Source organism: Hakea prostrata, chromosome 3 (genome assembly GCF_041222555.1).
Source record: "Hakea prostrata isolate BN-2017 chromosome 3, UWA_Hpros_2, whole genome shotgun sequence".
Taxonomy (NCBI): domain Eukaryota; kingdom Viridiplantae; phylum Streptophyta; class Magnoliopsida; order Proteales; family Proteaceae; genus Hakea; species Hakea prostrata.
The window spans coordinates 23,648,236-23,669,530 of record NC_142602.1 but is presented as its reverse complement, the minus strand read 5'-3'; the positions used below and the strand labels follow the sequence as shown (position 1 = coordinate 23,669,530).

At 39.7% G+C, this 21,295-nt stretch overlaps 2 protein-coding genes across 2 annotated transcripts; both read left to right on the top strand.

The window, feature by feature from the left end:
- Window positions 1-2,348: 2,348 nt before the first annotated feature.
- On the top strand, window positions 2,349-16,914 carry LOC149021742 (lysM domain receptor-like kinase 3). Its single transcript, XM_089149938.1, has 11 exons — window positions 2,349-3,484; window positions 5,892-5,969; window positions 6,863-7,162; window positions 7,797-7,942; window positions 8,050-8,139; window positions 8,254-8,359; window positions 10,905-11,056; window positions 11,135-11,232; window positions 11,334-11,484; window positions 15,467-15,574; window positions 16,149-16,914. Exons 1-11 carry the CDS (start codon window positions 2,896-2,898, stop codon window positions 16,311-16,313), a joined length of 1,983 nt encoding a protein of 660 aa, XP_089006064.1. The 5' UTR covers window positions 2,349-2,895; the 3' UTR covers window positions 16,314-16,914.
- A 435-nt stretch (window positions 16,915-17,349) lies between these two features.
- Window positions 17,350-20,117, top strand: LOC149021741 (senescence/dehydration-associated protein At4g35985, chloroplastic-like). Its single transcript, XM_089149939.1, has 5 exons — window positions 17,350-18,445; window positions 18,577-18,704; window positions 18,934-19,100; window positions 19,260-19,344; window positions 19,709-20,117. Exons 1-5 carry the CDS (start codon window positions 17,864-17,866, stop codon window positions 19,869-19,871), a joined length of 1,125 nt encoding a protein of 374 aa, XP_089006065.1. The 5' UTR covers window positions 17,350-17,863; the 3' UTR covers window positions 19,872-20,117.
- The last annotated feature ends 1,178 nt before the right edge of the window (window positions 20,118-21,295 follow it).

Here is a 21,295-nt window from a genome sequence, read left to right as displayed (position 1 = left end):
ACTCCTTCTTGACCTTCCTCCGGAATAGGAATTTGTCGATCTAGAGAAGGGAGAGTTTGTTCTTCAACCGTCCGTTTCTGTCTCCCTTTCTCTCGCTCGAGTGAGAATTTGAGAACTTGTCACCCGAGGTGTGGTCGTCTCGTCATGACTTTTCGTGATGTTTCCCACGCGGCGCCATTGTTGCGTCTGAACTTCTTCGAGAGTCGGATATTGAGAGCCACCTTAAGAGCTCTCCAACCAGTTGGAATACCGAGATGCCCGCACACACAAGAAAGCAAGACGGTCCAGCCTGTTTTGGCGGGACCGCCTCCCGCTCAAATCGCCTGGTAACAATAGGTTCTTGAGAGAGTTCTCGCGTAATGGTGTACTCGGATGAAAGTTCTCGTTCCTTTCTCCTGTTGGAGGTGGGTTTATATAGAGTTACCCGGAGGCGGCGATTCCTTAGATTCCGGATCGATAGTTGAGGAGTGGTGGAGTAGTGGAATAACGGCTCCTTCTTTGTCGCCCCGATACGCCGTTATGCCGACTCACCTCCCCAATTCTCGGAATAGATATCTGAGTGTTTATGCGTACTACTCTTCTTGACTTAGTCAAGAGAGTCTTCCGGAAATGCTGGTTGGATATTTTCCCAGTGTGGCACTTCTCCACGAGACGAGCCTGCCCAGAGGGAGGTATCTCTCCCGAATGAGGCCCTCGGCCTTCTCCACGAAGACGAGCCTGCCCGAGGGAGGTATCTCTCCCGTGAGGCCCTCGGATCTTCTCCCGAGACGGCCCCAGGTGAGGTATCTCTCCCGTGAGGCCCTCGGGCCTTCTTCAGGATGGTGCCCCCCCCGGGGGTGCCTTTCTCTCCCGGATGGGGACTCGGGACTCTAGCTCCCCACAACACAAAGGGATAGTCGAATGAGGCTTGCTTGATCTGCCCACCAATTAAGACTTAGCTTGGGGACTTGGCACAAGGGACTTGGCACAACGCCATAACAAATACAACAAATAATTAATTTGGATGGACAAAACATATCCGACATATCCAAAGATAGGATTGAAAACCATTAGCTACGCACTAAATGACCCCAAAAGTCGATGTCAAATCAATCCATTGTTGTTTTCTGAGGATGGGATTGATGAATAATGACTTCCCTGTAATCAAATTTTAAGTGAGCGAGCATACACCTACTCTCGTCAAGATAAAGGATCCAAACTCCGAAAGAGAGTGGTTTCGTGAATGCCAGCTGGTCAGTTTTTCTTAGTTGCTCAATGAATCCTAAAACCAATTCCAGACTGTCAAGTAGGTGCCCAATGGTATAACATTTAAGAGTGAAACGAGAGAAGAAAAACAGAAAAGTATTTTCCTTTTAAGCAGTAGAAACCATTACCAAAGGGGGACAGGGCAATCAATAAGCTTTGGCCGTTATTGCTGGGCTGGTGAGATACTGACTCCGTGTTTGCTCCAGGTTCTGATCTGGCCCTCCGGCTTTATTTATAGTTTATATATTCTTTTTTATTTTTCCTTTATTAATTTACAAATTATTTTGAGATGGGTGTTGACAGTTGTTTCCATCTCACGTGCGGGCCTACCTTTGTCTTCGGTCAAACCAAATCTAGGATCGTCTACTCAAAGTCGCCGATTAATCGAAAACGTTACATACATGTAGCGTAATTAGATTAACCATTAATTTTGTCAGAAAATATAAATAACTCGATTTCCTAATAGAAATCGAAGATCAGAAACCCAAAAAAAAAAAAAAGAAGAGAAAATCAACAATGGAATCATTTATCACATATTTAATAAAATAATGGATTTGAATAGGCAATTAGAATTGAATAATTTATCACATATTTTATAGAGTTCTGGATTCGAATTTAGTATTTTCCGTGAATTTTAGCTGAATATCAAAGCGAATTTGGAGAACGATTTTGTTTATCGGATACAGAAAAATGGTATATCCCAGCCAAATCCTAGCCGTTTACGGGTCCAACGACTCAAGGCCATCTAAGGGTATCTCGTTGTCTGCACGTGAGATCGTTGCCTTCAAATCAGTGTTATGAGTTATGACTCTCTGTCTCTTTGTCTCTTTGGTTGGGAAGTGGGAAGTACAATTTAATGGGGTCCTCCGTGAACCGGGGCCCACCCTGATCCGTTGAATCTGGTATTTGGTAATAATGTTGGGTTGTGGACTTGTGGTAGTGATGGTAGGGACCAAACGTAGTTGTAGTCTGTACTCTGTAGTGCTGTAATATTCGAGTTGTGGTAGTGATGGTAATTAACGGTGATAAGGAAGGCCTTTATAAAATGACTTAGACCGACACCCCGAAAAATCTCCCGAGTTTCTTGTTCTTGGGTTTTCTGCTCGTCGCTTTCAATTTTACTGTTTTCCAGTTTGGTGTTATCGTTTCAGAGAAGAACAGAGTTAAGAGGTGGGGCTAAAGCAAAAACCGCAAAAACCAAAAATGGAGAATTTACAGTTCTCTTTCCTCTCTCCTGTCCCTCAATCCTCCTTAGTTGTTATTTGTTTTCATTTAATGTTTTTCTTTACCTTCTTGTTTCTACTCAAATCTCCGCCTAGTGCAGCGGAGCTCTCTTCTTCTCTTCCCCTTCTCCGACCTTCTTCATCTCTTTCCAGCTCCACAAATCAATTAACTTGTCTCCTCTAATTTTCCTTTGTTTTCGTTTTCGCTAATTCTTGCTTTGCGAAGCAATTGCGTTACTTGTTTCTTCTTATTTCTCTGCAATTAGTTGAAGTTGTTAAATTTTCATTGAAAGCCATTAAAGCGCTTACCGTCCAGTTTGAGTGAGCTCCATATCTGGACTTCAACCCCAATTCTCCATCAGTAGTTCTATTTCGTTTTTAGTCATATTTCGTCTTCTTTGGTGGTTTCATCCTGATTGAACCTTCAATGAAGGTGGTACAGATCTGTCTGTTGGTTACTATCTTGGTGGTTAACCTGCAAAGCTCGTTTTCGGATAATACACTCATGAATTGCTCTGATAGCACTCGCCTCTGTACGTCTTTTATGGCCTTCAAGCCAAACCCAGACCAGACCTTTGCTGTAATTCAGAGCATGTTCGATGTTTTGCCACAAGATATAACGGTCGAAGGAAATCATTTTGGCTATTTATTCATCAGGAAAAACTGTTCGTGTAGTGCTTCGAACAACAAGTACTTGAGCAACACAACTTTTACGGTCAGGCAAAATGATGGGTTGGTTTCTGAAATGGTGGTGAAGGCGTACGGCGGTCTCGCCCTCACGCCTAATTCAACACGAGAAGTGCATTATGGTACCGTGATCTCCTTGCGTCTCTTGTGTGGATGTTCAAACAGGTTGTGGAATTACTTGATGAGCTATGTGATGCAAGATGGGGACTCGATAGAATCATTGGCCAGCAGGTTTGGCGTGAGCATGGACAACATCGAGTCTGTAAATGGAATCGCGAATCCAGATAATGTCTCTGTTGGGGCCGTTTATTACATTCCACTGAATTCAGGTTAGTTTGTTCTTCGTCTATTGATTTTGTTGTCCTGTTATGGGATTTCTACTGAATTGGCTCTACTTGAGAAGTAACCATTATTAGAATGCTAGGCAATGTCATACTGCGTTAGTATTACTGGAGCAGTTCTGCAAAGTTCTGCAAGTTGGGATCGATTTGAACTAAGCTGTTTTCGTTCCTTTTCATTTCAACGTTACGGTTGCGAACGGAATTCGATTGCCCTAGAGCACACAATTTTTGCATACAAATAAACTTTACAAGAAACATGCTAACGCTATTTCTTAATCGTGGACCACTTTTGGAGGATTCATATTTGATCAAAGTGAAGTCCACTAAGTTGAATGGTGCAAACGTCAAATAAGGCCCTGTCTTGTACGCATGATGCAAAATTCGTTTGGAAAAAATTGACTTCCTTACTCCTTAGGATTCTCCAAAACTGTGGTACCAAACATCCTGATCTTCACCATAATTCATTCATTCTTTGTTCCCGTTAACCCTGTCAATAGGGTGTTTTTTTTTTCTTTCAAAAGAAGAAGAAAACTGTCATCAGAGATTTGTTCAATTTCATTTGGGTACCATCACTTGGTTATTTTCAGTTGGAAAGTGCAAAATGTACAGAAAAACTCCATGATTTTCGGGTGGATTTTGTTCTGCGTGACTTCAGTCCCTTGGATTGATAGAGTTGTTGGCAATCATGTAAAATTCTTGTGGGATGTCAGGGAATCAAAATTTCTTTGAGGCTTCTTAAATACTGTTTAGGTGGGACTTGCCTTCATCTTTTGTTGACCTAGTCTTGAATACCCTAAATCACCTGCTGATATATGGTTACCATGACTTTAGTATGCCTGCTTTCTTGTTCTTTTCTGTGTGACACCAATAAAAATGCTGTGGAAATTGAAATTAAGGTAAATTTGCAAGAGCATATTGACTGATTACAAAATGAAAACAACAAAATGGAGCATTTTCTGTATGAAGGTCATTGGGTTTGATGGTGGATGCAGAAGAGTATCTGGTCTCAAAAATGTTCAGTCGACCTAGTCTTCCGGTCAACCAACCCAAAAGAAAAAGGAAAAAAAAAAGATACTCACTTGATGAAAGATGTCTTACCAAAGTAGATGTCTCAGTGAAAACTTGAAAACCTCCTCATCAGAGGGAAGCCAGGGTTGGTTGCAGAAAATATATCTGCGGAGTCACTTAGGAATGATGTATCAAAAAGGATATGAAGCCCTTCCTGTCTATTAGATGTTAATCCATTTGTAACTCCTAGATTGTCTTGGTATAGCGTTATAAAGAAGAGTCTGTAAAAAGACAAAATTAGGTTAAGTTTTAATACCTAGGACCTTGTTCTAGGATCCTACCTGTCTTTTACCCATATACCTTTGGCTATTTAAAAGAAAAAAAGAAGGGTCTAGCTGAAACCATCATCTCTTGTGGCTCTCCAGTATGTACTCTTACAGCTAATTCTGCTGGATGATGAGAAAGTGAGCCTAAATTTAATTTCAAGGGATGAAAATAAATTCACTTGTGGGCCTTTGGCAGGTTTGAGTGCCTTCTTTTGCCTTTCCCGAGCATTACGTTAAAATGAGGGGATGCGTTTTTTTCTTTCTTTCTTCCAGATAACGTACTTTTCTTTGATCTTTGAGTGCTTATAAGAGCCTCTTCCCAGCATGAAATGATTCACAATCCTTCCCAATTTGGCTGCCTCTTTTCACAATGCCAAATGCAATGCTAATTTGTAATCTTTGTATCTTCTTAAGTTGCTTCAAGTTACATTTTTCCGATCCCACTTCAACCAGATCAACAGATTTTATTCAATCTGGTATGATTTCTCTTTAATTTTTGAATGTTTACCCTTATTATGTGTCAGAAAAGGAAAATTCGAACTCTGGTACCTGAAAGTTCATGAGAAACTTACTGGATATATGGCATAGTTTCATATTTCCAAATTGTGTATTATATGGGAATTTTTCATTCAGTTGTTTCCCTTTTCTAAAATTGCTTTCACATTTTTTAAGCCAAAGGTATGACGCTGGAGAGGAGGGGCTTTGCTTTCACAAAATCTTGTGCTCATGCTGTAATCTTTTTCTGCTAAACAGCCATTCGTCGCTTTAGGAGCAACTGTGAAAAGCTTTTCACTTGATCAGTTGTAGGTGTTGGTGTTGGTTTAGTAGGTGGTGATAGCTGGTACCTTGGAAGGCAGAAATGACTGACAATAATGATTCTATGACTGTATCTCTATGTATACTGATGAAAATATACACAGATCATGTACCTTCCACAATTTAGTTTGCTTTGCTTTGTGTAATTCTTTTGACTTGTGAATTGTAAGTTGTCGGGGTATCCCCTTTGGCTGTCCTTTTTTTTTTGCTTCCCCTGAATACTGTAATAATGTTATCCTTTGCAGTTCCTGGTGAGCCTTATCCTCTAGACAAGGTTATTTCTCCTGCTCCAGTTCCACCGCCTTCTGTCTACACTGTCTCAGGTATTTTATGATAATATATATATATATATTTTTTTTGGGTGGAAAATGTACCTATCTTGATTGTATGTGATGCATTCTGAGATATGTTACCAGAAAAGGAAAGAATATCAAGAAGACATTGACATATTGAGAAAGAAAAGCATAGAATAGAGCTGCTTGGGTAATCTATAAAATGGTCAGAAGGAACACACTACCCCTACCAATGTCACGGCACAAGGGGAAATGTGATAAATCCATTGGTTTTCCTAGGTTGCATCTTTGATATTATTTATGCTCAATATTTATTTTACAAATCATTATTTTTCATGGCCTAACTTGATTGCAGTCTGAATCTCTCTAATTAATCTGCAGTCCAGTTAGATGTGTTGCATGAGAAGTGAATGAAGAACTTAGAGAAAAAGGGGGTAAAACGGGGAATAAATACCACAATCTAACAGCAGGGGTGACAATATGATAAGCCTTAAAACATGCAATCGCTGCCCCTCTCCCTCCCCAAAAGTAAGGAAGAGCCTCCACTTCCCTGCCCTTGACAACCTAAAAAGAAGCTTATAAATCAGCAAAATACAACAACTGAGAAAAAAGCAAAATGAGGACCCAAAACTGAGACATAACCCCCTTTTGGAAATAAATTTTGTCCCCCTTCTCTCCACATTATAATTGCTAGTCAGCTGCTTGTCCATCATAGGAGATTGTTATAGGTTCTCTAGTGGTAAAATTCGTCAAGAGGTTGTACCCACATCATCCGAAGAGCTGGTGATCCGTGTCATAAAAGATATTCATGACAGCATGCTCATAAGCTTTTTATCCTACTTTAATTTTCTGTTGTAGTTTTCTTTTTACTCATTTTGGTGCTAATTGGAAATGTAATAACTTAGATGCTACTTTTTTTGCAGCTAATGAAGCAAATCACAAAACTCGTCTGCCATATGCATGGATCATAGGGATCCTGGGAGTTGGTCTTGTTTTGATTCTTGCAACCATACTTATCTGTGTCTCATACAAGTCATCCATCTGCCCGGCTTTCACCCCAGGAACTCGTGCGAAAGATCCTGATGGAAATGCCTCACATAAATTTCAAATCCTGCGGACAACAAGTTTCTGTTGCGCTTCAGGACAGTCTACCAGCTGCGCGTCAGAGAACTTGAAGCCCACTGATGGAGAATCTAACAATCGCCAGATAAATATTCCTAAAGGTCTAACTAGCTAATAACAGTACTATATATTGTTAGGTTGCATGTGTGCTTTCTATAATGTTCTTGGAGTCTTCAGCTTAAACTTTATTCATTTCATCTCAAATCTAGTTTTTTTTCTTTCTAAAAGGGTAAGGCTGTGTACATCATGACTCTCCCCAGACACTGAGATGGTGATAGCCTTGAACACTCTGCATGCCCTTTTTTGATTGTGTTTCTATGACCCTCATTTGTTTTACAATAATTAATGAACACTCTGCATGCCCCTTTTTGAATTGTATTTCTATAACCCTCATTTATTTTCACACAAAGTAATAAATAATTTTTGGAGTATGGGACTGGGGATGAAATGTGTATATATATATATATATATATAAATGTATGTTTGGATGAACACTACAATATTTGGTTTCATCTATGCTCCCAAAGTAGAACAGGTCTGCTGGATTCACACATTTGAACTTTGGGTCTCTGCTTGCTCCTTCTTTGAAGGAGTTCCATTTTTTCCTTGCTACTTACAAGTGCTTTTGGCTTAGGATTGATCTCATTTTACAGTTCTATTTTGATTCTTAAAACCCCTCTAAATAATTGAACCATACATATCCTGAACCTAATGTTCTCTTCTAATTTCTTGCAGAAATGGAGACAGATGTGTTTGACATGGAGAAACCTATTGTTTTCACATATGAAGAAATTCATTCTTCAACTGCTGGTTTCTCTGATTCAAACTTACTTGGGCATGGGACATATGGTTCTGTCTACTATGGAGTTCTTCAGGACCAAGTATACATCCTTTTGCTCTTAGATCTTGCTATTATGATAGTCACAATTATGTATAGAGATGTCCCTCATCAGGAAAATTACCAATAGAGACTCTGAAATCTTTTCAGACGGTTGCAATCAAACGAATGACAGCCACTAAGACTAAAGAATTCATGGCAGAGATGAAAATTTTATGCAAAGTGCATCATGCAAATTTGGTAATGCTTCTTGTGCTGATCAGACTTTCTTAATTCTTTTTGGATTTTTGCAAATATTTTTGTCAGTGGCATCTCAATAAACTTTGACTCTGAGATTTACTTGATTTTGTCAAGGTAGAGTTGATTGGATTTGCAGCTACTAAGGACGAGCTCTTCCTCGTTCATGAATATGCGCAAAAGGGTTCTCTTAGAAGCCATCTACATGATCCTCAGAACAAGGGTAATATTTACTTTTACACATTGGTGCTAAATGGTTCATTAATTAGATTAAGAATTCAATTATCCTCAATTCTTTTTAGTTTGAAAACTCTTTGTAGTATAATATCTGATTTCTCTTTGCTTTCGAAATGTGAAGCAAGGTTTATTAGTTGTTATACCTGATTGCATCTCTCTTGTAGCCCTTAAACTTCTTTTCAGGGAGATAAAATCTACTAGACTGCATCCCCTTCAAAAATAGATGTCCTGAATGCGTCAATTATATCCTCTAGGAATCCCACAAAAGATAAGTACAGAGATCTGGTTATGTTGATGATCCTGCTCTTATAGTCATTGGAATTTAGTATTTGTCCTTGGAAGCCTTATTATGGTGCTTCCTTGCAAGTTCATGTGATTGTTAAAGTGTAGCTTTTAAACTTCCCTTCAAATATAGATGTGCTGAATGTTTCACGAAAGTCCTCCAGGAATTTCAGGACTGATAACTAACAAATCAATACTCTTGGGGCCACACTAATTTTGAACCCCTAAATTCAGGGGTGCTTGTGGGATTGGGATTATTATAAATGCCTTGACCTTATGGTATAAGTTAGTTATAAGCTTAAGTTGATATGAGTTTATGTTTGTGAAGAGCGTGATTGAGCAGTACCATCTTTGATTGTATCTGTTCTTTTCAATGTGGTTGCTACACCTAGATGATATTTTCTGGGATAAATGAATACTATATTAAAACAAACAAGAAACAATGTACAAGGCAAGAGGGAGGGGAGCAGGGGAACACAATATCTCAGGTCGCTGTGGGAACTACCAAATTATAAATGTCAATGCTTCATGTATCAATAATGAAGTTGTTCCTTGGGGTATCAACAAGGGGTTTGGGGGAAGGGAGATCCTGTAGCTAACATCCCTATAGATTGCTTTCCAAATCTGATCATTAAAGCAGGATTTGGGGGACCACTTATGAAGATTACGCTCAAACCAAGTATGAGATATAGTGGCACTGTACACCAAATGATCTATAGTGACACAAACAGTGGAGCCTCCAAAGGTGTCTAAGAGCCAATGGCATTCTTTCTCTAGGGAAGAGTGCATCTGCAATGAGGCCAGGTGGAGGCAAAGGCGCAGGACCAAATGGGCTTGGAGAAGGGTAGGAGAAGAAGAAAGGGAGGGTATTTCCTCAGGGTGGCTGCAAAAGGTACAAAGGGTGTTAACAGGGATATGATGGCTACGAAAGAAGATGAGGGTAGGGGGCAGTGGGAAAGGATTCTCCAGACAGTAAGGGAGTGTCTAGGGATGCAAGCCTTGAACCAAATGAGATTGAACTGAGGGATGGAGGAGGAGGGCTTTTGATGGAATGCCAATCTGAAGTAGTGGAGAAGATATGGTTGGAGGAGGGAAGCTAGATTGAATTTATCAAGAGTGGGGGGGGGGGAAGAGAGGACCAAAAAGGTGAAAGAATAGGAAGGACAGTGGAGGGGCTAATCCAAGAGCCATTGGAGATCAAATGAAATAGGGCGGTGTTCTTGGGGATATCAGCAGAATAGACTGCTCTATTCCCTAACAGTGGTATAGGATACTATGGGGGTTTCAGGGGGGTTCTAAGCAGAAGGAAATGGAGGAACTAGACCCATATGCTAGTGGAGATGGACCTGAAGGAAATAGGGCGAAGCTCAAGAAGCTTTCTTCAGACCTAAGAGGGGTTGGAAGGGAGAGGAGCAATCTTGAAGTCAGATTTAAGAATATAAGAGTAGACCTAGTCGACCGAAATGGAATTATGCTTGGAGGAGGTCTTCCAAATCAACTTTAGGTGACCGGCTTTGTTAAAATCGTCAATCCAGTGTGGACTTAGGCCGCCTTCCTTCTTGGGCTTGTATATAGCATCCAATGAAGGGGGCTAAGGAGCTGCGTGAGTGCATGGAATCATTCCCTTTCCAGAGAAATGGGGGTAGTTTTTTAGAGTTTAAAGTGGCGAGTTGAGGTTGACTGGAGCATCAATCTCATCTGCGCACAAGTATTTAGCTTCACCCCATGGTCGAAATGGTAAACACGACAGACTCCATAAGGTTGATCCTCCCTAAAAAGGAAGGAAGTGTACCTTTCCACAATTGGAGGCGCTTCCTGATAAGCTCCAGCATGGAGGTACAGTGGTAGCTTGAGAGGCCAGCAGGAATGAGGGGAAGACCAATATGTATGACTGCAAGGGAACCAAAGGAGAAGCCAGTGGCAATGAGAAGAGAGTTGATGAGGGGAGCAGGAGAGCCAGAAAGGAAGAGCTTGGACTTGAGAAGATTGACTCTTAACCAGAGATAGCTTCAAAGAGACGGAGGGACTCCATGATGGCAGAGATGGAGGGGAGGTTGGCTTTGCAGAAGATTCATATGGTACTCGTAACCCATTGTTTCCTTCTTTTTTTTTTTTTTTTTTTGAAAAGAAGGGGTGGGGGTGGGGGTGGCGGAAGGGGTCGTAAATTCATGTTTTTAATGCATGCTTGGTTGCACAGCAGTTAATAATGTGTATTTGGTTCTAACATGAGCCATTACTTTGTTCTTTAGGTCAGACATCCCTTTCATGGATCTTGCGTGTTCAAATTGCACTTGATGCTGCTAGAGGTCTGGAATATATTCATGAACACACTAAAACTCATTATGTCCATCGCGACATCAAGACAAGCAACATCTTACTTGATGGTGGCTTCAGGGCAAAGGTGTCAACCTATTTGGGATCCATTGCTTCCATGCTGATATTCATTAGTGCATCTCATTTACTTTGATTTCACATGTAGATTTCAGATTTTGGACTAGCAAAACTTGTTGGAAGAGCTGGTGAAGGAGAAGCTTCTGCAACGAGAGTTGTAGGAACCTTTGGTTACTTAGCTCCAGAGTAAGCAAATCTTATCTTTTTGGGTATAAGTAATGGAAATTGGCAACAGGTCTTGGAACTGATCTTCCATTCACTACTTCACTGTTGTGTTTCTTCATCAGATACTTGAGCGATGGCCTTGCTACAACCAAAAGTGATGTTTATGCATTTGGTATTGTTCTTTTTGAGTTAATTTCTGGAAAAGCTGCAGTTACACGAACTGAAGGCTTGTTGGTGACAAAAAATGCTGAAAGACGTCCATTGGTGTCCATTGTAAGCTTCTGATGTTGCACCACTAATGCCCACAACTGTATATTCAAATGATATAGATAGTTTCGTTGGTATTTGTTGGCTAAAAACTTAAATCAATTTGTTTACTTCAATTAGATTTATAATTTTCTGGAAACATTCTTTAGGTGAAAGCAGGGGTAAGGCTGTGTACATTGCAGGGGCGGAGCTACCACAGGGCCCGGGGGGCATCTCCCCTCCTTCCCCAAATTTTTTGAAATTTGCCAGAAGATACCCCTTTGGCCTTCTTTCAATGCATGTTATACCAGTACTTGCCCCCCCCTGCTGCCCTTTTTTTTTGAAATTTCCCTAGAGATCCATCTGACCCTCTATCCACGTGTGAATTTCCATGCGGTTTCATTTTATGGTCGTCCCCCATCCCCCGATGTTATATCCTGGCTCCCACCCCAGGGACATTTTGTCGTCCCAAGACCACGGTGGCGGGAGTCTTGTGCACTGGATACACCATTTTTGTTAGATTTATAATTTTGTGAAGGGGTTGTCTGAATGATACCTTTATTGGTGTCTTTGTGACTCGTCGACCTTCTCTTCATTGCCCTTTGTTTTGTATACCAAAACTTTTGTTTGTGTCTAGAGTAAGAAAGGGGTATTCAAAATTATTTTATAGTAAGGTACCATTATGTTATTGTTTAGCCCACATACGTGTGTAATAGGTGTTAAATTACAGGTTTTATTTTCACCAAAAGAAAAAAAAAAGTGTCTTGCTAAAAGAAGAAGAAGAAAGGTTTTGGGGATGGGTGGGGGGGGGGTTGAAGGTTACCAATTTCTTTTAGGGAAAATATCAGACATACCCTAATGTCTTTCCCATAATGAACAGACAGCCCAGAAATACACAAAGGCAAAGATGCCCCAAGTGTTACCAATGAATTTGTTCACTCCGTGCCTTCGTCGTAATCCCCAAAATACCCTTGTTCTCATTTAAGTTTACCTTCTTGCCCATAGTAATGATTAAAAAGAAAAATAAAAAAATCTGGGCCAACGTCATTGCCAGAGGACTAGAAGTTTGCTGTGATCTCTTCTGTTCCTTCCTATTACAGCTTTGACCATGCAAATCATCCCTTTGCCATCTCACTCTCGTTTATTGAATTCTCTCTTCAGCATTTGATTAGCTTCCCATTTTTTGTTTTTTATTTATTTCTTCACTGAAATCCAGGTAGAGATTCTCATGGAGTTTGAACAATCTTACACGTTCCACTTTTTTCTTCTGCTTCCTGCAATCAGCTTCTTATCCAAGTTTTTTCTTCCTTTGTTTTTATTCCCTTTTGGGATTTTTTTTTTGGGGGGGGGGGTGTTCTGAGTGAACTTTAGAAAAGATAACAAAGGCATTGGGTTTTACTTGCTATCAACTTGCTCTTTGTTTCTTAGCTATATTTAGCCGTGGTTTCCTATAGGCTGTCACCTGTTTTTGTTCCATCTAGTTTGGTTAATATGATGCCTTTAGTGAGAAGAAGTTGGGAGCATTCTACAGATTCTATTTGGTCTAGTTTTTGCAACTCGTAGCTGCATTTAGTTGGGGAAGTTAAAGTTCATCGCAATTCTAGATTCTGCTTATATAGGTACAGCAGGTAAGTAGTTTTAGTATTGAAACATCTAGTTTCTTTCCCAATGTTGATCTCAGGTGCTCTTTTACATCTGAAGATCTACCCATATCAACTTTCCCTGTGAGATTGAGTGTCTATTTTTTGTTGTTGTTGTCTTCTTTTCAGCTTTTATTCTCCTTTACTTTTCTATTGCTGTCAAGATTCATGTTTCAGCTTCTGCTCAATTTGGCTATGAACTGGTTTCTGTCCTCTTATCTTACTTTACTACTTATTTGAAGATAATTGCTTGCATCTGGTTTTACACTCAAGTTCTTCCTGGTTCTGGTCTATTGGATTCCTGAAGCTTTTGTTATGTTTTTACCGGTTTCCTGCTTTGGAAAACTATGAGCATTTAGAGCTTTGCTAGAGAAGATGCAGCCTGAACAGAGACAAAGGTAATATATATGAGTTACTGATTTGTTTTCTTAGATTTCTGGAAGCATCAGAGTCTTGTTTGGGGATTCGGAAGAAAAGACAGTGGTGGGGGGGATTGATTGATGGAGTAAAGATTGCGATGATGAGGACGACGACAGACGGGACTGTTTATGTTGGTTTTTGGGTTGGGTTAGATGACAAAAGGAGTGGAGGAGAGTGTGTGATGGATCGATGGAGTAGAGATTGCGATGATGAGGAGAGGAGAATGGAAGGGACTGTTTATGTTGGTTTTCGGTTTGGGGAAGATAACGGAAGGAGTGGGGAGTGTGTGATGAAAAGGCTATAATGTTCTTTGACTGTGTCCAACTCACGGTTTTAACAGAAAGGGGGAGTTTGCCTTTGGCTTTTACGCCCCCCCCCCCACACACACCAAAAAAAAAAAAAAAAAAATTCAACTGTGGCTCAGAGATTATAGTCTGCTAGTTACTAAAAACCATCTAGTGAACAAGGAAGATTAGGGAATGGAAAGAAATATCAAAGGTCCACATAAGAGCATAAAGCAAATTAAGACAAACCTAAAACATGAAGACGCCCTGATTTAATTGCAATTCAGAAATCAATCAGACGAACAAATTAGGACAGACCAGAGAACATGAAGAGGCCCTAATTTAATTGCAATGTGAAAATCATCCGAGCAAACAAATTAAACAAACCCAAAAACAAGAAAAACCCCAAATTTAATTGCAATCCAAAATTCAATGAAACAAATTAAGCAATAATTTAAAAGAAACGGTAAGGGTGGTAAATGTATGGATACCTTTCTGTTAGTAGGTGGGGTTATTCTGACATCATCAGAGTCAATTATGATGAGCTTCCCGAGAAGTGCTTGCACAAATTGACTTCCTTTTCTTCAAGCCTTTCTTTGGCTTTTCCCTAAGGAAGCCTTCTGTAGATTGTTGGACTCAGAGACCATGAGGCTTTGGAAGAGTATTGTAAAATCAAGGGGAATTGAGTTTTTTTAGCCCCTGATCCAAGTTGGAAGAGGTTGAAGGTTATGAGACCCCTTTTCTTTTTTCCTGACTTTAAAATGTAAGAGTAATTACCAAATTAGGTCATCTAGAATGCAACCTTTTCATAACAATTAGGAGTTGCTTCCCCCCCCCCCCCCCCCCCCCTAAATGAAGAAGTCCAAATTGAATTAGAAGAGTTCCAAAGTAGAAGCTAGTTTCCAGGAAAGTTGATTGGCACTTGTACCAACCAATCTCCTGTTCAGGTGAAGCGAATGACATTTCACATGTGAGTTTGATATCTTAATCATACATGTGGTATTCATACTTAATTGAAAGTGATCTCCAAGGCACTACAAGTTGTAGGCTTAATTTCCAAGAGGAGTACTGTGAGAAACATAATTAAAAATCTGACTTCAGCTTGAGTAATTGAAAAATGGGTTTATGCAAAATATGGGAATTTTTATAAAGATAAAATGAAGTATTTACTGATATCTAAGGCCTTGAAAAGGTCAATCACAGTATCACTACTATCATACTCTAATGCTGTTTGGAACATGATTAATGCCAGTATTTGAAGTGTAGCTAGCCTAAATCGGTTGATTTATCAGGTTAGAGGGGGTGTCTATGAATTAATTGGAGATTTTTTTTTTGGTTTTCTCAATAAACTATTCCTAGAATCGGTGATATGACAATTCCTATTTTGCTCTTCGGTCCATCAAGGTAGTTCAGAACATTTGTATGCTTTCAAGTTTTAACTATATAATTCTAGGAACAGTCATATCTTTTTGTTCTTTTGTGTGCTTCGAGTTTTAATATCGCTGATCCTTCCAAAGATTCTGGTTTTCTGAAGGCAGTATTGTTCAACTTCAAAACTTTCTTACAGACAACCTGGTTTGATTCTGATTTCTGCAACTAATTTTTCAGTAGTGAGCAACTGATCTATTATTAATTCTTTCTTTTCTAACTTAAGCAAGTTTTCAGATGCTGGCAGCTCTTAGAAACTCCCCCAACTCAATGAGCATGTCAAGCTTGAAGGACTGCGTTGACCCTAATTTGATGGATTTGTATCCCCATGATTGTGTATACAAGGTAACTGTCACCCTCAACAAATCCAAATTGACTTGGAACCAGGTTTACTGATTGCATTCAACTGGTCTGGTAATGATGCATAAATTGTTTTCAAGGTTAAGCTTTCAGTTCATTTTACGAAATAGAACTAGTGTAAAAGGAAGCACTTAAACTTCTGCAAAACAACCAGAACTGCATGATAGTGATCCATAGCTGATGGGAGTCAAAACCTGTCTTTTGAGAATGGTTTAAGAGTTTGGTTACCATGATTATTAGGTAGTGGGAGGAACATAATCCATGACAAAAAAGGAAAATAAATTACAAACTATGGATTAGTCTGTCTTTAACCAGATAGCATCAACTGTAGATACTACAGAAAATCATAATGTCTCTCGATTCTACATGCTAAAGGATGCTAACTCTCTGGTTCTCGAGCTTAGAAGGCTCAAGTCAAGGCTGACCTGCATGCATGAGAAACAATGTTCTGCTACTATTGCTGTTCCTACTTTCAGAATAAGCAATGAAGTGTTTGTTTCTGTTCAATAGTTCATGAACTAACCTTTTATCTCATGATGTGGCGTGTCCGTTTGCCTAGTTGGCCATGCTGGCAAGGCAATGTGTGGATGACGATCCCATTTTAAGGCCAGACATGAAGCAGGTGGTGATTTCTCTGTCACAGATACTTCTATCCTCTGTTGAGTGGGAAGCAACTCTTGCTGGGGAGAGCCAAGTTTTCAGTGGCCTTGTGCAAGGGAGATGATGGGGTTGGTTCCTTCCCACACGCCACTATGTAGAGACAAGTTTTGTCATCCCCATGTGAACTTTTATAATCTTTTTCATGTGTGTATATTCGCAGAGATGATCCTGTTGAGAGCAATAGAATTCAACCTGTCACTTGTTTTCTTCACCTTTCTGTCTATTGAAATTGAAAATGCTGGTTAGTCTTTTGATGTTTCACCTCCTGGGAAAATTTTGTAGTATGATACTTGATAAAGGAAGAATTTGGTTACCCATCCAAAATAAACCATGTAAATAGCTTGTTTCTGCAATTACTGTTCAATTTTTTTCAATACTTTACCAATATTTTGACGGGACTTGCAGGCAGATTAGCTTTCAGGAGTATAGGTTTAACTAAAGGCTTAAGCCAGATATAACAGAATGTCACCGTGAACGACGGAAATTGGCAGAATACGTAGCATTACATGGCTTTAGTTAAAAAATATCAAACTTGATCAAGGTTCAGTGATACTACAGTAGGCATTAGAGAGTGTTGCAATACCCAAATCTACCTGATACGATGATCATGATTGTAGGCTGTGCTTTGGATCTTTATGCATTAATTCGGTGTTACTTGGATTTGCATTCTCTCTTCTCGGTTTTCTGGGTGTGGATTTGCTTTTATCGTTATAAATCTGTAGAGTCAGGCACACCCATATCAAGAGCTCTTAAGTCCAGGAGTGCCTACTTTCCCGCAATTACTGGCAACTTTCATTCAGTATGCGTGAGTGCTATTTTCCCTTTTGTTGATTCGTTCTTGTGAACTTTCTTTGTCTGATACTTTAATAAACTAGACCCACAAGTGCAAGCAAAGTCCATTATTTCGGTGCAATAATGGTTAGTACTAGAGGCAATTTCAACATGAATTTGACGCGATCAATCATAGTAGTTTGTATGGGACTCATTGCCAATTTGCCACCACCTTCTGTTCTTACATTTTTCTACTTCATCAGATATCTCATTTGTTATTTAGTGAGTGTTCAATGTAAGGTCAAGAAAGAGTTTAGGGTTGGTATCAAAAGTCAAAAAGAGAAAGCAAACGCTTTGCTACTCCAAATCATGGAGTCCTTTTGAGCTTGAAATGTGGTTCTACGGCTAACAAATGTGGTTCTAGCTGGACGCGCACTGAGTAGTTAAATGGAAGAGGAAAGAAGAAACAGATAATCTGAATGTGACGCAAACTTTCTGGGCAAGGGCGCCTTGGGGACTTTAGATCCTGATTTCAACTTTACCAATTCAAAGTCATGAACAATGCAAGCAGTGGGGCTCGCTACACCATTTGCTCATCCCCAGATACTAACCAAATTCTATTTCACCGAAAGCACCTGACCCCTTTTGGGTGGAATTGTCCTCAAGGATGGAATAAAGTAACTAAGTAATCAATTCATTATGGTAAAACTTTCTGCTGCTCTTACATACTTTACACCCATTTCCTGTATTTTTCCATCTCATAACAGCCTCCTCCTACACGTTCAGCTTTGCAACACTTGCTCCTCTGCAAGACACAAACACAGAAACATAACAGTGTAGGAAATGAATTGCTTTAGATCCCGTGGTTCCAAATACAGCTCCCCTACCCATGATGACAACTCTTCTGACATTGCCTTTCCATCAAACCCAGAAACCAGAAAACCCAGAGAAGAAGTGCTATTGCATGTCTCAGGATGCACAGTTCATCTCATGGATGAAGGAGAGACAGCTGAAATTGCAAAAGGAGATTTCATTCTTGTCAGGCTTATTGAAGAGAACATTTCCCTTGCCACAATTGTCAAAGTTGGTGATGATCTACTGTGGCCTCTCACAAAAGATGAGCCGGTTGTGAAGCTTGATACTCTTCAGTATCTCTTCTCATTGCCCATCAAAGATGGTGATCCCTTGAGCTATGGCGTGTCTTTCTCTGAAAAATCTCATGCTGAATTGGTTTCATTAGATACATTTCTGAAGGAGCATTCATGCTTTTCTTGCTCTGCTACTACTCAGAATGGGCATGTTGACTGGAGGGATTTCGCCCCAAAGGTTGAAGATTACAATGGAATCTTAGCAAAGGCAATTGCAGGAGGGACTGGTGGAATCGTTAAGGGAATTTTCAAATGTAGCAATGCTTACACTAAAAAGGTTCAACTGCAACTTTGTCTTTTTCCATAGATATGGCATTTTTGCATACAAGCAGCATTTCAAGTGTCTGCAACATAAAAATAGGTTCTACCATGAGGGTCTGTGTACAAATAACAGCATTACAAACGCAGGTCCAAAAGGGTGGAGAGATGATTCTGAGTCAAGTTGAGGAGAAAAGAAGTGTACCTGCAATGGAAAACAAGAGCACCAAAAAAACTCGAAGGACAAAAAATGGTGGAGTGAAGAAGAGTCTTAAACGGTATTAAAGAATACGACCTGCGAAGTTATATAACTGCTTCTTGGTGTCATGTTGCAACTGATTAAGATGTCTGCAATTCTGCATCATCATGTTCCTTTTCCTTTTGGCCGATAAAATGGGATCACCAGTAAATTCAGCTGCTGCATATTCTTTTTCCTATCACCACATTACAACTAGGCCAATTCCCAAATATAATTATTGATGAACATTGTTTTTGTCTTCTTTACAGGGCAAGGAAGATATCAAAGATGACTGAAAAGATGAGTAAATCTCTGCTAGATGGGATCGGGGTTGCCACCGGATCCATCATGAAGCCTTTGGCTAAGTCCCAGGCTGGAAAGGCATTCCTAGCTATGGTTCCTGGAGAGGTCCTCTTGGCTTCACTTGATGCTCTCAGTAAGTGAAGACCAAATGGTATATGGTTTCAGAAATGCATAGGATGTTTGCCTCATGCATGTACGATTGTTTTGACAATTCTGAATATATTTCTGGTAACTTCATTGGTTCTATCATACAAGAAAGACAGAGTAACCAGTTTTAATCTTTGACCTACAGACAAGGTTTTGGATGCAGTCGAAGTTGCTGAAAGGCAAGCTTGCTCTGCCACATCTGGTGCAGCAACCAGAATGGTCACCCAGAGGTAAAGAACTGAAGAACTTCTCCTACCACTGAACCTTGAAAATGCAGAAGCATGTGATACTTATATAACCACTGTATTCCTCTGAATCAGTCACAGATGGGAGCAATCCCAGAAGAGCTGTAGCTGTCAGCCTTGGAATTACTCTCACAAAGGAGATTCTAAATCTCAACCTAGACCAAATTAATAAAATGTCTCAGCAAACCTTGCCTTACCCATTCCAAATTTGTGTAGTATCTTAAATTTAGATATCATTTGAGAATTGTCTATTAACTGATCTTTGAGACAGAACTTTTTTCTTTGTTACTTGACTTGCCTCACCATGACTATTGTTTCTGCTGTAACTTGGTTACTTCTGGGGTTACAGGTTTGGGGAAGGTGCAGGAGAGGTGACTGGAGATGTCTTTGCAACTGCGGGGCACTGTGCTTGTACGGCTTGGAATATCTTTAGGATACGAAAGGCTATCGATCCTACCTCCTCTATCCCTTCAGCAGTACTGAAAAATTCAGTGAAAAAGAGAAAGAAGTGATATTCATGCTGTTCGACTTGAACAGACCCATCTGATCAGACAGACTGAGAATCCGGAATCACCAAACAAGTGATTCATGACTGAAAATGCTATATAATCAGAATTTTGTATGACATCAATCTTAAGTCTACTGTATGTCATGGATCTTAAATTCTGGGTGTTTCACTGGTTTGACATATGTTGATCCTGATAATAGAGGGTAATGTTCTTTGAATTGTGCACTGACTTTTAAATAATAATGATAAATCCTTAACAAATCATATTTATTTATTTTTTCAACTGAGGTGTTTGAGCCAGCTCGCGTGCCTCACAACTAGTCTTCAAGGGGTGCATAATTTATATATATATGTAGGGAAGAAACCTTGGTCCCCAGATTCAAAATCTTGACCTCTCACTTTATGAGGTGTTGATCTTAACAAACTATATTCATTTTAAACTGAAAATCTTCAATGAGTTGAAGAACATGAATAAAAATGAATTCGAATCATGAAAATGACTTTGGTTTCAAATCAATTTCAAAAGAATTTTTCAACAAATGACCAGTGGGATATCTTCTAGGATATTTTCAGTGCCATCCCTTGAGTTACCACTTACCCCTAAGATTTATGTCACCCTTGAATTTATCCATTATATGAAATCAATCTCTAGAGGATGAAATATATCAAAAGCATTCCCTGCTATAGAAAATCACAATTAAGTGCTGATGTAAGTAAATTATATATTTTTAATTGAAAAGAATAACATTGAACGAAAAACTCTATGCTCGACTCTACTGTTTATGATTTTTTCCTCTCCTCCCTCACAAAATTTTGGTGATATATAACTCATGGATAGTGTTTTTAAACTTAGAATGTGAGGGTAATATTGTAAATAGATAAATAAAAACTAACCAAGACTACCCCACTGATGAGTCCAGATCTTCACCCCGTCGGGGGAGCACAGACTGCTCCCCGACGGCTTCTCAACCACACAAACACGTGGGACCCACAGGTGAAAATTTGAATTTTTTTTTATTTTAAAAAAAAAAGTGTTTTTCACCTGTGGGCCCCACGTATTTATGTGGTTGGAAAGTCATATAAGAGATGACATTAATATTAGGGGCTAACTTTGGGTGAGATCGAAAAGTTTCACTTCTGTTTTTTTCCGTCTTTGTTAGTAGAAATCACCAGATGGGATGGTTCACTGGGTTGAGTGACCTGACCTGGGGTCACGAGCCAAGACCAATTGGTCCGACCCGCCGTGGATGCGCAACGTAGTCACCGAATTTATACTCCACGAATCAGCGGTACCGGACCGAATCATTTTGTGGAGAACAAAGGAAAAACAAACTTTTGACCGTATCGGGGAACTGTTCCGCTACTGACCTCTATTTCAAATTCTGTGGCTTCTGGGGGGAAGATCTGATTTATTGTTGGTTTCCAGTA

Bases quoted from the DNA above. Each gene is read 5' to 3' on its own strand.
- LOC149021741 (XM_089149939.1), top strand. From the start codon at position 17,864: ATGAATTGCTTTAGATCCCGTGGTTCCAAATACAGCTCCCCTACCCAT. The intron at 18,446-18,576 runs GTTCAACTGCAA...TTACAAACGCAG, and splicing joins GCAATGCTTACACTAAAAAG to GTCCAAAAGGGTGGAGAGAT. The intron at 18,705-18,933 runs GTATTAAAGAAT...TCTTCTTTACAG, and splicing joins GTGAAGAAGAGTCTTAAACG to GGCAAGGAAGATATCAAAGA.
- LOC149021742 (XM_089149938.1), top strand. From the start codon at position 2,896: ATGAAGGTGGTACAGATCTGTCTGTTGGTTACTATCTTGGTGGTTAAC. The intron at 11,057-11,134 runs GTGTCAACCTAT...TTTCACATGTAG, and splicing joins ATGGTGGCTTCAGGGCAAAG to ATTTCAGATTTTGGACTAGC. The intron at 11,485-15,466 runs GTAAGCTTCTGA...GCAAGTTTTCAG, and splicing joins GACGTCCATTGGTGTCCATT to ATGCTGGCAGCTCTTAGAAA.